The following is a 14,319-nucleotide window of genomic DNA, read 5'->3' on the forward strand; positions in this document are numbered from 1 at the left end:
GTAACCACATTGTCTTCCTTGGTGTAGGAAACTCATTGTGGTATAGGACCTTAGTGGGACAAGGGAATGCAAATAGGAAAACTTGGCATTCCAAAGGACTATTCCCATCCCTCCTTTGTTCATTTAAAAAAACAAGCAAACAAAAACCCGATGAGTGCAATTTAAAAACCACTTCTAAAAATTAAGCTTTGTTTCTGTATAACTTTTTTTTTTTTAAAGGGTATTTTTAAAGGGCTTCCAAACAGGTAGCTCAAAATTTGTAGTCAGACCTGTCTTGTTTGTGCAAACTGACATGTTGGAGGCTCTTAAAAGATTTGCCAATCTTTTTTTATTAAAAGGGCAAAACCACATTATAGTTAAATTCAGACTGAGGGTTTGAGAAACCTTTTAATTCTTGTTAAAGTGATTAAATGTTCCTGGTGTTGTTGTGTATAACTATTAAATATGGCCTTTTTTTCCAGACTGAAACATCTTCCTGCAATGAAGCAGTAACTTGCTTTCTTCAATACTATATGACTTTTTTGATCTGAAACTTTGATCTCCTCCATGATGGAAGATCAGTAATGTATAGATTGCACTGTAAATGTTGTATTTATGCTGAATATATGTTTGAAATCATAAATGTATACATTTGTTTTGTGATATTTTACCATTTTAAACCGTATGAATTGTGGAATGTTGGAAAGATTTTTTTTTTTTTTTTTACTGCTGGCATGCATTATCAAAAGTAATAGTTCAGGCTCTACATTTAATTAATGTGAGGGCTATTGGTAGCAAGTACATATGTGTATGAGAGTAGGACTTCTCCTTTACACCCCAATGTTTTACTTAAAACATAGGCTCAAAATGGTGAATTCTTGGCTGTTTTGAGGAACCCATTATAGTTTGGTTTGGGCTACCTTTAATTTAAACAAGACTAGATATTTTAATAAACTGTATATTACAAATGGTATTTCTGGTGTGTTAAATCATTGTGTGAAAGTTCTTAAAATATTATAAACAAGAACGTAAGTCAATGCTGAAGGAAGTGAAGTTAGGAAGTTAAAAAGGCATAATTTACATGCAAACAAGTCATTCTGTGTCTCTCTTATGTAGATATTCAGAATGCAGAATTCCTCTGTATTTCTAAAATGTTAATCTGCTTTTCAGACTTTTTCTGTCTTAGAATTTTGTATATTACCCATCACCATAGTATGGCTTTTCAATAAATTAACAAATGGTATGATGCATGTTAAAATAGCATTACAGTACTGGATTATCTTGAACACTACCTACATAAAAAAATTTCATCATCAGTATCGGCATTATTCTACATTCATGTTTATATTTAACACAAACGTTATATTGAAAAACCCCAAAATCTTCAAAATTTTCTTGCTTGCTCTGAGTACAAACCTGTGCTGTATTGTATGCTTAAAAGGAGGTTGAAATTTCATTAAAAAGTCCAAATAAGTCTGTAAAGTCCTATTACAATTACAGGGTTGTTTATGATGTGAACTATAAAATAATACTGAACCACATGACTGTCTGACCTCGTTGAATGGAACAAATTGTGAAAACCAGCTCATCATGATTTATTATGAGACTAAGAGAATGTTCTCCATTTGCAATTGTTAACAAAAAAATCAAACAAGCTCAAGGTTGTAGATGATATTGTTGTATTGGGCTAGTTAAAAATAAAGTAAATTTTCAGCATTCACAGTCTTTTTAATAGGTCACTGGATTTAGAGCAAGGTGGCATGGTGTTGATTTTAGGTTTTGTAATTTAAATTTAGCAATTAAGCGGGAACTCTGTAGAGAGAGGGGAAAAGTTAGTAACAAATGTGGATTTGGAATGCTGTCTGGATTACAAGAATGGGTAAATGAAGCAGCAGAATAAAAAAAAGATTAAAAAGCAACAGGAAACTCTTAATTATAGTAAACAGATATTTTTGGTAGACTACTAGTAGTACAATATTGTTATAAAAATCAGTGTCTCCAGATCTGCTTCTCTTAGGGGGAAATATGGCTCCTATAAAATCAGACACCCATTCTCAATCCTTTTCATTTAGAGTAAAGATTTACCTCTCACTTATTATTTAAAAAAATTAAACATGTATGAAGATGAAAAGTCATTGCTTCTGTCTTTTTTAATCCACTAGTGTGAAACGCAACTTCTTGGATTAGTATAATTTGACAGGATTAGAGAAAATATTAATTTTTTCAATTTGTTTACCTATGCACTTGACAGCACTTTGTATAGTCATTTTCTCTGTATAGTCTGTTCCTAGTTTTGTTCATGTGGGTCTCTTCATATAGCAATAAAGGATAAAAATATTTTAAAAGATTGCCATCCTAGAAAATTGGTGGGAAGATTTAGGAGCAGTTGTGGTATTTGAAACTTTTTAAATGTCTTTAAAAGTAATGAGTTTTCAAATTAACAGTACTGCTTTAATTTCTTGAATCATTATATAGCCAACCCATTTCTGTAGAAGTACGTTTGTAAATTAAATAAGCTATTTTCAACAGTGCATTAATTGAAAATCCCTGCTCTGTCTTTGTTCCCTTGACCCCCAAACCAGCTTGTTTCTTGTCCTGACTCCAATCCTGTAACCTTTTGTGGGCACACATTTCTAATTAGTATATTGTAAAAATTTAACAGGAAATAAATGGTTCTGAATAAGGAGTAATGAGTATGCCCAATGATGAAAGGAGTTGCAAGATATGAAGTGAAGGGAGTCTTGATGCATTTCCTTGTACCTCTTTCCTTATGTTTGCAGAAACTCCCATTTAAAGAAGGCAAAGCAGCTGGTAGGGTGCTGTGAGCAGTGGGTCTAGGCAGACAGCTCCACTCTAAACAGCACTTTTCCAAAGTTGAGAGCACAGTGCAGGTGAGAATGTAAAAGATGCAGTGGAGGCAGGGCAGAACAGCAGTAAGAAGGGATGGAGTGAATCCCTTTTAGGTGGGGGGAGATAGATCCTGGGCAACATCCTGGTGGAGCTTGCATTGAGGTTGTGACCTGTTATTGAGAAATTTGACTAGATGATGTTGTGATGAAATGACGTTATAGGACTGAATTTGGTATGTTACATGCCATACCCAAGAGGTGAAGATAAGTGAATTATGCAGCTGTCCTAGACTTATGCCAACAGAGCCTCTAGGCCCCACTCTCCATGTAATCAGGTTTTTTGTGTCTCTTCATCTAAATACTCCCCTCTTTAAAACAGATATATTTATTTAGAAATTATTTACAAGGATAGGTTTCAGAGTAACAGCCGTGTTAGTCTGTATTCGCAAAAGAAAAGGAGTACTTTGTGGCACCTTAGAGACTAACCAATTTATTTGAGCATAAGCTTTCGTGAGCTACAGCTCACTTCATCAGATGCATACTGTGGAAAATGTAGAAGATCTTCTTATACACACAAAGCATGAAAAAATACCTCCTCCCACCCCACTCTCCTGCTGGTAATAGCTTATCTAAAGTGACCACTCTCCTTACACTGTGTATGATAATCAAGGTGGGCCACTTCCAGCACAAATCCAGGGTTTAACAAGAACGTCGGGGGGTGGGGGAGGGGTTAGGAAAAAACAAGGGGAAATAGGTTACCTTGCATAATGACTTAGCCACTCCCCGTCTCTATTCAAGCCTAAATTAATTGTATCCAATTTGCAAATGAATTCCAATTCAACAGTTTCTCGCTGGAGTTTGGATTTGAAGTTTTTTTGTTGTATTATAGCAACTTTCATGTCTGTAATCGTGTGACCAGAGAGATTGAAGTGTTCTCCGACTGGTTTATGAATGTTATAATTCTTGACATCTGATTTGTGTCCATTTATTCTTTTACGTAGAGACTGTCCAGTTTGACCAATGTACATGGCAGAGGGGCATTGCTGGCACATGATGGCATATATCACATTGGTGGATGTGCAGGTGAACGAGCCTCTGATAGTGTGGCTGATGTTATTAGGCCCTGTGATGGTGTCCCCTGAATAGATATGTGGGCACAGTTGGCAACGGGCTTTGTTGCAAGGAAAGGTTCCTGGGTTAGTGGTTCTGTTGTGTGGTATGTGGTTGCTGGTGAGTATTTGCTTCAGGTTGGGGGGCTGTCTGTAGGCAAGGACTCGCCTGTTTCCCAAGATTTGTGAGAGTGTTGGGTCATCCTTCAGGAATAGGTTGTAGATCCTTAATAATGCGTTGGAGGGGTTTTAGTTGGGGGCTGAAGGTGACGGCTAGTGGCGTTCTGTTATTTTCTTTCTTAGGCCTGTTCTGTAGTAGGTGACTTCTGGGAACTCTTCTGGCTCTAGCAATCTGTTTCTTCACTTCCGCAGGTGGGTATTGTAATTGTAAGAATGCTTGATAGAGATCTTGTAGGTGTTTGTCTCTGTCTGAGGGGTTGGAGCAAATGCGGTTGTACCGCAGAGCTTGGCTGTAGACGATGGATCGTGTGGTGTGGTCAGGGTGAAAGCTGGAGGCATGTAGGTAGGAATAGCGGTCAGTAGGTTTCCGGTATAGGGCGGTGTTTGTGTGACCATCGTTTATTAGCACTGTAGTGTCCAGGAAGTGGATCTCTTGTGTGGACTGGACCAGGCTGAGGTTGATGGTGGGATGGAAATTGTTGAAATCATGGTGGAATTCCTCAAGGGTTTCTTTTCCATGGGTCCAGATGATGAAGATGTCAAGTAGCACAAGTAGAGTAGGGGCGTTAGGGGACGAGAGCTGATGAAGCGTTGTTCTAAGTCAGCCATAAAAATGTTGGCATACTGTGGGGCCATGCGGGTACCCATAGCAGTGCCGCTGATCTGAAGGTGTACATTGTCCCCAAATGTAAAATAGTTATGGGTAAGGACAAAGTCAAAGTTCAGCCACCAGGTTAGCCGTGACATTATCGGGGATAGTGTTCTTGACGGCTTGTAATCCATTTTTGTGTGCAATGTTGGTGCAGAGGGCTTCTACATCCATAGTGGCCAGGATGGTGTTATCAGAAAGATCACTGATGGATTGTAGTTTCCTCAGGAAGTCAGTGGTGTCTCAAAGGTAGCTGGGAGTGCTGGTAGCGTAGGGCCTGAGGAGGGAGTCTACATAGCCAGACAATCCTGCTGTCAGGGTGCCAATGCCTGAGATGATGGGGCGCCCAAGATTTCCAGGTTTATGGATCTTGGGTAGCAGATAGAATATCCCAGATTGGGGTTCCAGGGGTGTGTCTGTGCGAATTTGATCTTGTGCTTTTTCAGGGAGTTTCTTGAGCAAATGCTGTAGTTTCTTCTGGTAACACTCAGTGGGATCAGAGGGTAATGGCTTGTAGAAAGTGGTGTTGGAGAGCTGCAGAGCAGCCTCTTGTTCATATTCCGACCTATTCATGATGACAACAGCACCTCCTTTGTCAGCCTTTTTGATTATGATGTCAGAGTTGTTTCTGAGGCTGTGGATGGCATTGTGTTCCGCACGGCTGAGGTTATGGGGCAAGTGATGCTGCTTTTCCACAATTTCAGCCCGTGCATGTCGGCGGAAGCAGTCTATGTAGAAGTCCAGTCTGCTGTTTCGACCTTCAGGAGGAGTCCACCTAGAATCCTTCTTTTTGTAGTGTTGGTAGGGAGGTCTCTGTGGATTAGTATGTTGTTCAGAGGTATGTTGGAAATATTCCTTGAGTCGGAGACAGCGAAAATAGGATTCTAGGTCACCAGAGAACTGTATCATGTTCGTGGGGGTGGAGGGGCAGAAGGAGAGGCCCCGAGATAGGACAGCTGCTTCTGCTGGGCTGAGAGTATAGTTGGATAGGTTAACAATATTGCTGGGTGGGTTGAGGGAACCATTGCTGTGGCCCCTTGTGGCATGTAGTAGTTTAGAAAGTTTAGTGTCCTTTTTCTTTTGTAGAGAAGCAAAATGTGTGTTGTAAATGGCTTGTCTAGTTTTAGTAAAGTCCAGCCATGAGGAAGTTTGTGTGGAAGGTTGGTTTTTTATGAGAGTATCCATTTTTGAGAGCTCATTCTTAATCTTTCCCTGTTTGCTGTAGAGGATGTTGATCAGGTGATTCTACAGTTTCTTTGAGAGCATATGGCACAAGCTGTCAGCATAGTCTGTGTGGTATGTAGACTGTAATGGATTTTTTACCTTCAGTCCTTTTGGTATGATGTCCATCTGTTTGCATTTGGACAGGAAGCTGATGTCTGTCTGTATCTGTACAAGTTTTTTCATGCAGTTGATAGATTTCCACTCCATACGGGTAAATGCAGTGCCTTGCATAATGACAGGTTTCAGAGTAACAGCCGCCTTAGTCTGTATTCGCAAAAAGAAAAGGAGTACTTGTGGCACCTTGGAGACTAATGCATCTGATGAAGTGAGCTGTAGCTCACCAAAGCTTATGCTCAAATACATTGGTTAGTCTCTAAGGTGCCACAAGTCCTCCTTTTCTCTTTACAAGGATAGCACCTTTTAGTGCTTGCAGCTGTAAAGCCTGATGCTCTTGAATGTGTGAGCGGCTCAAGCCCAGGGCTCCAGGCAGCAAGCACCCGGGTGCCTATGTGGGTCTAAGGGCCCTAAAAGCTAGAGCCGAGCTGGTGAGCTCCTGGCCGTGCAGAGGGCCCCTTTAGAGCTTGGGTTGCCCCGTTCTCCTCCGCTGCCTCTCCTGGGCCGCCAGCCCGTGTCCCGCTGCCCTGACGCCGTCAGGCGCAGGTCACAGCTGGACGGGGGGCGCCCGGGCAGTCTGCGGCGCCGCTGTTGGCTGCGTGGGAGAGTCGAAGCCGGTGCCCTGCGGGCTGTGTTGGGGCGCGGGGAAGCGCCGGGATCCCCCCGAGGCGTGGGCGCGCGGTACCCGCTGCCGGCTCTCGGCGGGGCAGCGCGACCGCTAGGGGCTCCTGCGAGCGGCGGTTACCTCAGAGCCGGGGAGATGGCCGGGGCGAGCGGCCGGGGGGACCCGCTGGCGTTGGAGGAGCCTCCGCTGCCCAGGCCCTCCCAGCCGGAGAGCCGCTTGGGCGACCGGGACAGGCTCGCGCAGGTGGGGGCGGGGAGCGGACGGCTTCCTGCCCGGGGAAGGCGGTGCCCTGGCTGAGAGACTGGGAGGGACGGGGGCCGGCCGCCTGCCCGGGGTGGGAGGGGGTCAGTGTCTGGGGGCGGGGTGGGTGACATCCAAGGGTGGGGTGTCTCAGTGTCTGGGGGCGGGGTGGGTGAGAGCCCGGGTGTGTGTGTCAGTGCCTGGGGGTGGGGTGGGTGAGAGCCTAGGGGGTGTGTCAGTGCCCCAGGGGACGGGGTGGGTGGTGTGTGTGTCAGTGCCCCAGGGTGGATGAGAGCCAGGGCGGATGTGTCAGTGTCTGGGGCCGGGGTGGGTGACATCCAAGGGTGGGGTGTCTCAGTGTCTGGGGGCGGGGTGGGTGAGAGCCCGGGTGTGTGTGTCAGTGCCTGGGGGTGGGGTGGGTGAGAGCCTAGGGGGTGTGTCAGTGCCCCAGGGGACGGGGTGGGTGGTGTGTGTGTCAGTGCCCCAGGGTGGATGAGAGCCAGGGCGGATGTGTCAGTGTCTGGGGCCGGGGTGGGTGACATCCAAGGGTGGGGTGTCTCAGTGTCTGAGGGCAGGGTAGGTGGGTGGGGAAGTCTCAGTACCTGGGAGTGGGGGTCAGAGCAGGGGGGGTGTGTCTCAGTGCCTGGGCGCAGGGTGGGTGAGAGCTGGGATGTGTGTGTGTCAGTGCCTAGAGGGTGGGGTGGGTGAGAGTGGGGGCGGGGGGTCTCAGTGCCTGAGGCAGGGATATGTGAGAGCCAGGAGGAGAGGCGGGTCTCGGTGGGGGTGTGTGGGAATTCTTCTGTGTGTGGGTGGAGAGGGTGTCTCAGTGCGGAGTTGGGGGCAATCAATAGGAGCACTACTGGGATGAGCTGCAGACTGCCCTGTTCCTGTAGGGCCAATAAATGCCAGAGGCTGCTAATTGGGGACAGCTGGGACTAGATGTTTTCTTCCACCACCTTCCCCCCCCCCCCATCTGTGGAAAGTGTCGCCAACCTAACTCTTCTATGCAACCAGCAGGCTGACCTCTCCCCCGTGCCCATGTGCTCCTTTAATTCGCACCACAGTGATGTATTTGTGTATTGCAAAACTTGGTTCATCCTCCTACCCATAACACCAGTGCCCTTTGCAAAAAAAATCTGTGACCTTTGCTAGATTGTGGTAATAGTTCAACTGCATATTTCATTATGGTTTCATTATAATTAATATGCTATGCTGAAAGTGGTGTTAGTAACATGCATACAATTGTCTGTGAAGCCTGGAGGGGAATTTGTCAACCTATCCAGGAAAAGAAAGAAAAGCAAGAACAAGACAGGTGTAATGTACTAAATTCTTAAAATACACAATTTATATTTTTAAATGGTTAATGTATTCATTGCCCCTGAAAGCAGAGGACTGGAAGCATCCTTTGTTACTTTACATGTATAATGAACCACACTATAATAATCATGACAAATCAGACAAACTTATTTAGCCTTTCTGATTGTCAGTTCTAAAGAGCATACTGACATATTGATACTGAACAGCAGTCAATGCACTACCGTACATCTGTGGAAGAAGCCGCACAAAAAATGAACACCTGCTCAAGGAGGTTTGCAGTGGCACAGGATGAAGGCATAGTCTAGGACATTAAAGAGTTTGTGGATAATAAGCTAAGGAGTAAACAGATACAGTGGAGTCTTTCAAGCAACATGTCACCATTCCTCCATGGATCAAGCCGAGGATGCTAGGTTCAAGACAAACTGTTGAGAAATAGAGTAGACTCACCCCAAATTGATGATTATTCTTCCATAAAATATACCAACCCAGTAACAAAAGTTAACTTCTATCTCACCACACTGGTTAACAAGGAGTCCAAACAGCAGTCTCCTTAGGGATCCCAGACCTTGTTTCACCACCCTGACACTAGACCAGAGGTGGGCAAACTACAGTCCGCAGGCCACATCCAGCCTGCCAGCCGATTTAATCTGACCCTCAAGCTTCCGCTGAGGAGCAGGGTCTGGGGCTTGTCCTGCTCCCGCACTCCAGCTGGGGAGCGCGGTTGGGGGCCACTCCACAAGTGTGTGCCGCGACTCCCGGAAGCAGCGGCATGTTCTCCGTCCAGCTTCTACGCATAGGGGCAGCCAGCGGGCTCTGCCCGCTGCCCCCACCCCAAGCACCACCCATGCACCTCCCCATTGGCCAGGAACTGTGGCCTGGCCGCGCCTCCCTGTAGGAACTGAAGGGAGGACCTGCAGCTGCTTCCGGGAGCTGCTAGAGGTAAGCGGCGCCCGGAGCCTGTACCCCTGAGCCCCTCCAATGCCCCAACCCCCTGCCCAACCTCTGATTCCCCTCCTGCCTTCCAAACCCCTTGATCCCAGCCCAGAGCACCTTCCTGCACCCCAAACCCCTCATCCCCAGCCCTATCCCAGAGCCTGCACTGCCAGCCAGAGCCCTCACTCCCTTCCCATGCCCCAACTCCCTGCCCTAGCCCTGATCCCCCTCCCACCCTCCGAATCCCTAGGTCCCAGCCTGGAGCACCCTCCTACAACCCAAACCCCTCATCCTCAGTCCCACACTAGCGCTCTCACCCCAATCCAATTTTGTGAGCATTCATGGCCCACCATACAATTTCCATACCCAGATGTGGCCCTCGGGCCAAAAAGTTTGCGCACCCCTGCACTAGACTATATGATGAGTGGTTATTGAAGACCAATTTAATCAAACAAAAGGTTCTTTTAATCCCAAGAGATCAGACCACACAACCAGGTCAATATATAATTCAGATTTTACCCATTAATCACACTGTTGCCAGTCCTTTAGTATCTAATATCTAAAGGTTTATTTATAAGAGAGAAGAAAGAGGGGAGAGTTAAAATGGTTAAGGAAAACAAATATATACACTCATTTCAAAGTTTTTATATCAGGTTTGAAGCAGTGATGTTACAGACTGCTGGCTTGTAAAGACTCTGGTAACTTCCAAAAGATTGGAAGGTCCTTAGTCCATTGGTTGGAATGTTCCTTTTAGTGTAAGTCCATAGTCCAAAGATCAGAGCAGGAAAGAGGCAAAACTGAGATGCTTCCAGGGGTTTTTATACTTTCTCCCATGTGGAGGAACTTCTCTGTCTTAGTTTGTGGAAAATTACAGGCACAAGATGGAGTCCAGAGTCACATGCAGAGGCAGATTAAGGTTTCCTGGGGCCCTGGGCCAGAGCAAATGGGAGACCCCTCCCCACCCCTTCCACCTGTGGGCCTGTCCCTGTTCCACCCCCTCCACATGTGACCCCACCCATGGCTCCACTCCTATTCCACTCAGGGTCCCCCCATTCTGCTCTTCCACCACTGTGGCCCCCAAACCAGAGAAGCTCTCTGAGAGCTCCAGTTCCGGGGCTGCAGCAGGAGTCCTGGTGCTGGGACTTTCCCCACCCCCCGTCCCAGCTGCTGATGGGGTTAGGGGGCACTGGGGGGTTCCCCCACTGCTACCCTGGTGCTACTGCCTGGGAGCGGGATCAGGGCAATGGGGCTTTTCCCACCCGCTCGGGGCTCAGGGGCCCTTGAGCATGAGCTCTGTAGGCCCAGTGGCTAATCCGCCACTGGTCACATGCTCTTTCATGCTTTGATGACTCATAGGAGTGGCTGTTACCCATGTTCTGGCTAAAGTGTCCACAGGAAGGCTCACAGGATGTGGACAAGCTTCTTCTGTGGCTCATTCAGAGTTAACTGTTCCTTAATACGCCATCAACTTGAATAGTTCATTCACAATGTGTTGGCCAGACTGGATATAAATTACCTTGTGGGTGTTACCACAGGAGCAAACACATTTGAAATACAGTCAGTATTCATACTTTTAGATGCAAAGATGATACATGCATACAAACAGGATAATCATATTTGATAGATTGTAAGTTTTCCATTGATACCTTATATGACATACATGACATGACCTTACATGACATACTTTGTATAAGATTTGTTGCAATTAATCAAATAATTAATACATTATATAAATGGTCATATTACAATCATACAGCGCACACAACAGTCTTCAAGAATCAAAATAGATTTTTTGAAACTTAAAGAAGAGCAAGATCATTGTCATGTACAAACAGGTGCTTAAAAAAAAAGTCTTGCTGTGATCTGCCAAATCAACTGCAATCTAATAACAGAGAAAGATGAGTGTGAATGCTTTCAAACAGCAGGAACTAAAATATTCTAAGCAGGTTATTACTTTCAGACTATCTCTTGAGGACTAACTTGTCAACAAGAAAGATTTATTATACAAGATAAAATGTACTCAATCTTTGTTCTGTTCATTTACAGATCCACTTAAAAATTTTGAGAGGGCACTGTGATACTGTGAGCTCCTGTCATTTCTGCTTTGAAGATACAAAAATTCTTTCATGCTCTTATGACAGAACAATGAAACTCTGGGTAGGTAATGAATCTAAACAATTCAACAGTCACACCATAATAATGTCTAAACGAAGCAAGCAACGTCATATAAGTATGGAGGTTGAGTGAGTCATAAATTAACCTTCTAAACAGCTTTTTATTCTGTTTGTAAAATAATTAAACTGTTTCACAGGTACAATTACAGTGGTAACACTCCTATTCCATACTTTTAACATATTCTTTGACATTTAGCAGTGTTCCATGTAAGCACCTGGAGATGAATGTTCTTACACACTAGTGAGGGAGAGCTCTACTACAATATTACATAATATGTCAACTCTTTCTGGAAAAAATCCCATTCCATTTTGACTTTTTTCAGTGGGAATGTCATCTTGTGCTGCTTTTATAGGGTTAATGAAGTTTTTTTCTCTCATTCTCATGTTTTTTCCTCATTAATTACCTGAACCTAGTCTCTGACTCAGCAAAGAACTTAAGTATGTATGTAGACCCTATTGACTTCAGTAGGACTTAGACATGCATTTAAAGTGCTTTGCTGAATAGCTGTGGACTTAAGCACATGCTTAAGAGTTTTGCTGGATCAGCGCTCTAGCTCTTTGAATTAAATACTTCACAACAAATAACTTGGTACACAATTTTTGGTTTCTTTTGATCCGGAGGTTCATTTTGCTCACCATCACAGTGTTTGATGTATACAGTCTTTCTTTGAGAATAGTGTAAGTCAAGGGTTATGCACTATAGGCACCAGATTTAGCTGTCAGCAAAGGCATAATGTTTTTTACACTTTTCATGTGCTGCCTTTTGTTTGCAATGAAGTCAAATCTGTCTGTTCTTTACTTTCTATCTGCTCCGATGCCCTTGGCCAGTTTTATGAAGTTACCTAGGGTTCCCACAAAATTACAACCAGGTTGGTTACAGCAACCAGGGTTACCCGCGCTGAGACACACAAGAACCCTGGCTGATGTGATGTGAAGGTTATTTATTTCAGTCTGTTCTAAAAGATGGCCCAGATCCGTATTCTTAGATAAGTACTATACCTGACGTTCATAGGAGCAGTTGACAACTCAGCGGTACTGAATAGTTTGAAGGTACTTATGCCTGGCATATATGAACTGGTTTGTAACTTGATTCAAATATTCCCTGCTGAGGCTGGTATTAAGGAATGGTAATGCCTTAATATTGTGAATACAGGTGTAGAGGCTATGGTGCCATAAAGAGATCTTTAGTGCTGCACGTTTATCCAGATACCATGCTTAGCTTCCATTATGACATGTTAAGAAATTTTCTAGTGAAAGTTTGGGAATAGATGAAGAACAAAGCTTTACTTGGGGTCAGCTCAAGCATCCACAGTGTTCAACACTTCCAGGGTATCCAAGAGACAGGATTCATTCCATCGTTAGCTCCTCCCGTGAAACAGCTGAAGAGCCGCTCCCTTTTTGATAGGTTTCAAGGCAGATAATCATTATTACAATGGTGATGTTTAAGGAAATATTTGTAGGAGGCAAGACAGTAAATAAATGTGTCCAGCCAAGTGGATCATTAAGATGTTCACAATTTAATGTTGATAATTCCATCACATTGTCAGAACTACATACTCACTCCTCATCCCATCACAGAATTGGAATTTGTAAAGTATAGATTCTTCTGTTTTTAGTGAAAATCTATGGCATCGTGGAATCTTCCTTAAGTAAACTAGATGGAGGGGACGCATAAAAGCCACTTCATTGAAAAGAGAATATAATGTATTGAATATTTTTTTCTTCAAGTGTGGAAGATTAGTACTGTCTGATGTGACTTGCTTATCTTGGGCATAGTTGTGTAAGAAAAATTTTATCCCGCACTTCCTGAGAAATTATTTTTTGTCAGGAGCTATCTAAGAGAATCTACCTGAATGTTGAGGGCTTCCTTATAAGGAACACATAAGAGAAACAATGGTTCATTTATCCTGATAACTTCCACTTCGTCAGGACAACTCTGATTTCCTTTTCTGTAGGAGTAGGTGGGCCAGTTAGGATTCATAAAAGACCAGGTTTGATAATAAAGAGCTAGGGAAACTGTCAATTCCACTTTGAAGTCTCTCTGTTTCTTTTGAAAGAGTAGGTATCAAATGTATATCTAAGAAAGTATTTGGAATTCCTCTTGTGAATAGAAAGTATTTCACTGGCAATGCACACATCTTTTGGAAAACACAAATTAATAAGGCACAGTACACATGGTCTAGATCAGTGGTTCTCAACCAGAGGCACATGTACCCCTGAAGGTATGCAGAGGACTTCCAGTGGGTACATCAGTTCATCTAGATATTTGCCTAGTGTTACAACAGGCTACATAAAAAGCACTAGCAAAGTCACTTGAAGTGAGCTGTAGCTTACGAAAGCTTATGCTCAAATAAATTGGTTAGTCTCTAAGGTGCTACAAGTACTCCTTTTCTTTTTGCGAATACAGACTAACACGGCTGTTACTCTGAAACCTGTCACTACAAACTAACATTTCATACAGACAATGACTTGTTTATACGGCTCTAAATACTATACACTGAAATGTAAGTACAATATTTATATTCCAATTCATTTATTTTATTAATAGATAGTAAAAATGAGAAAGTAAGCAATTTCTCAGTAACAGTGTGCTGTGACACTTTTGTATTTTTATGTCTGATTTTGTAAGCAAGTAATTTTAAAGTGAGATGAAACTCAGGGTATGCAAGACAAATCAGACCCCTGAAAGGGGTACAGTGGTCTGGAAAGGTTGAGAGTCATTGGTCTAAATAAGACTAGGACAGTTTTGACTGCAAGGCTTTTCTTGACTCACAGAAAAATAAAACAAGATTGTAAGTTTGAGTTTTTTTGTTTGTTTCAGCCTTAGAAAAAGACATGATGGCTCTAATGTCTGCTATTGGAGCACTGAAAAATAAGAAAGAAAAATCAGACTTAAAATAAATTTACTTTCATACAAATTCTCTGT

The 14,319-nt window shown here is 43.6% G+C and overlaps 2 protein-coding genes across 2 annotated transcripts in view; both read left to right on the forward strand.

The window, feature by feature from the left end:
- The window catches only part of GPATCH1 (G-patch domain containing 1), a 29,417-nt gene extending 27,722 nt beyond the window's left edge, over positions 1-1,695 (forward strand). The window contains exon 20 of the mRNA XM_073307869.2: positions 462-1,695. Within this exon, the coding sequence (XP_073163970.1) occupies positions 462-492 (31 nt within the window). The 3' untranslated portion in view covers positions 493-1,695. The remainder of the gene's footprint in view (positions 1-461) is intronic.
- A 5,169-nt stretch (positions 1,696-6,864) lies between these two features.
- The window catches only part of WDR88 (WD repeat domain 88), a 30,474-nt gene continuing 23,019 nt past the window's right edge, over positions 6,865-14,319 (forward strand). Inside the window, exons 1-2 of the mRNA XM_073308425.1 lie at positions 6,865-6,972; positions 11,266-11,376. Of these exons, the coding sequence (XP_073164526.1) occupies positions 6,865-6,972; positions 11,266-11,376 (219 nt within the window). The remainder of the gene's footprint in view (positions 6,973-11,265; positions 11,377-14,319) is intronic.

This window comes from Lepidochelys kempii, chromosome 12 (assembly GCF_965140285.1).
Source record: "Lepidochelys kempii isolate rLepKem1 chromosome 12, rLepKem1.hap1, whole genome shotgun sequence".
Lineage (NCBI taxonomy): Eukaryota > Metazoa > Chordata > Testudines > Cheloniidae > Lepidochelys > Lepidochelys kempii.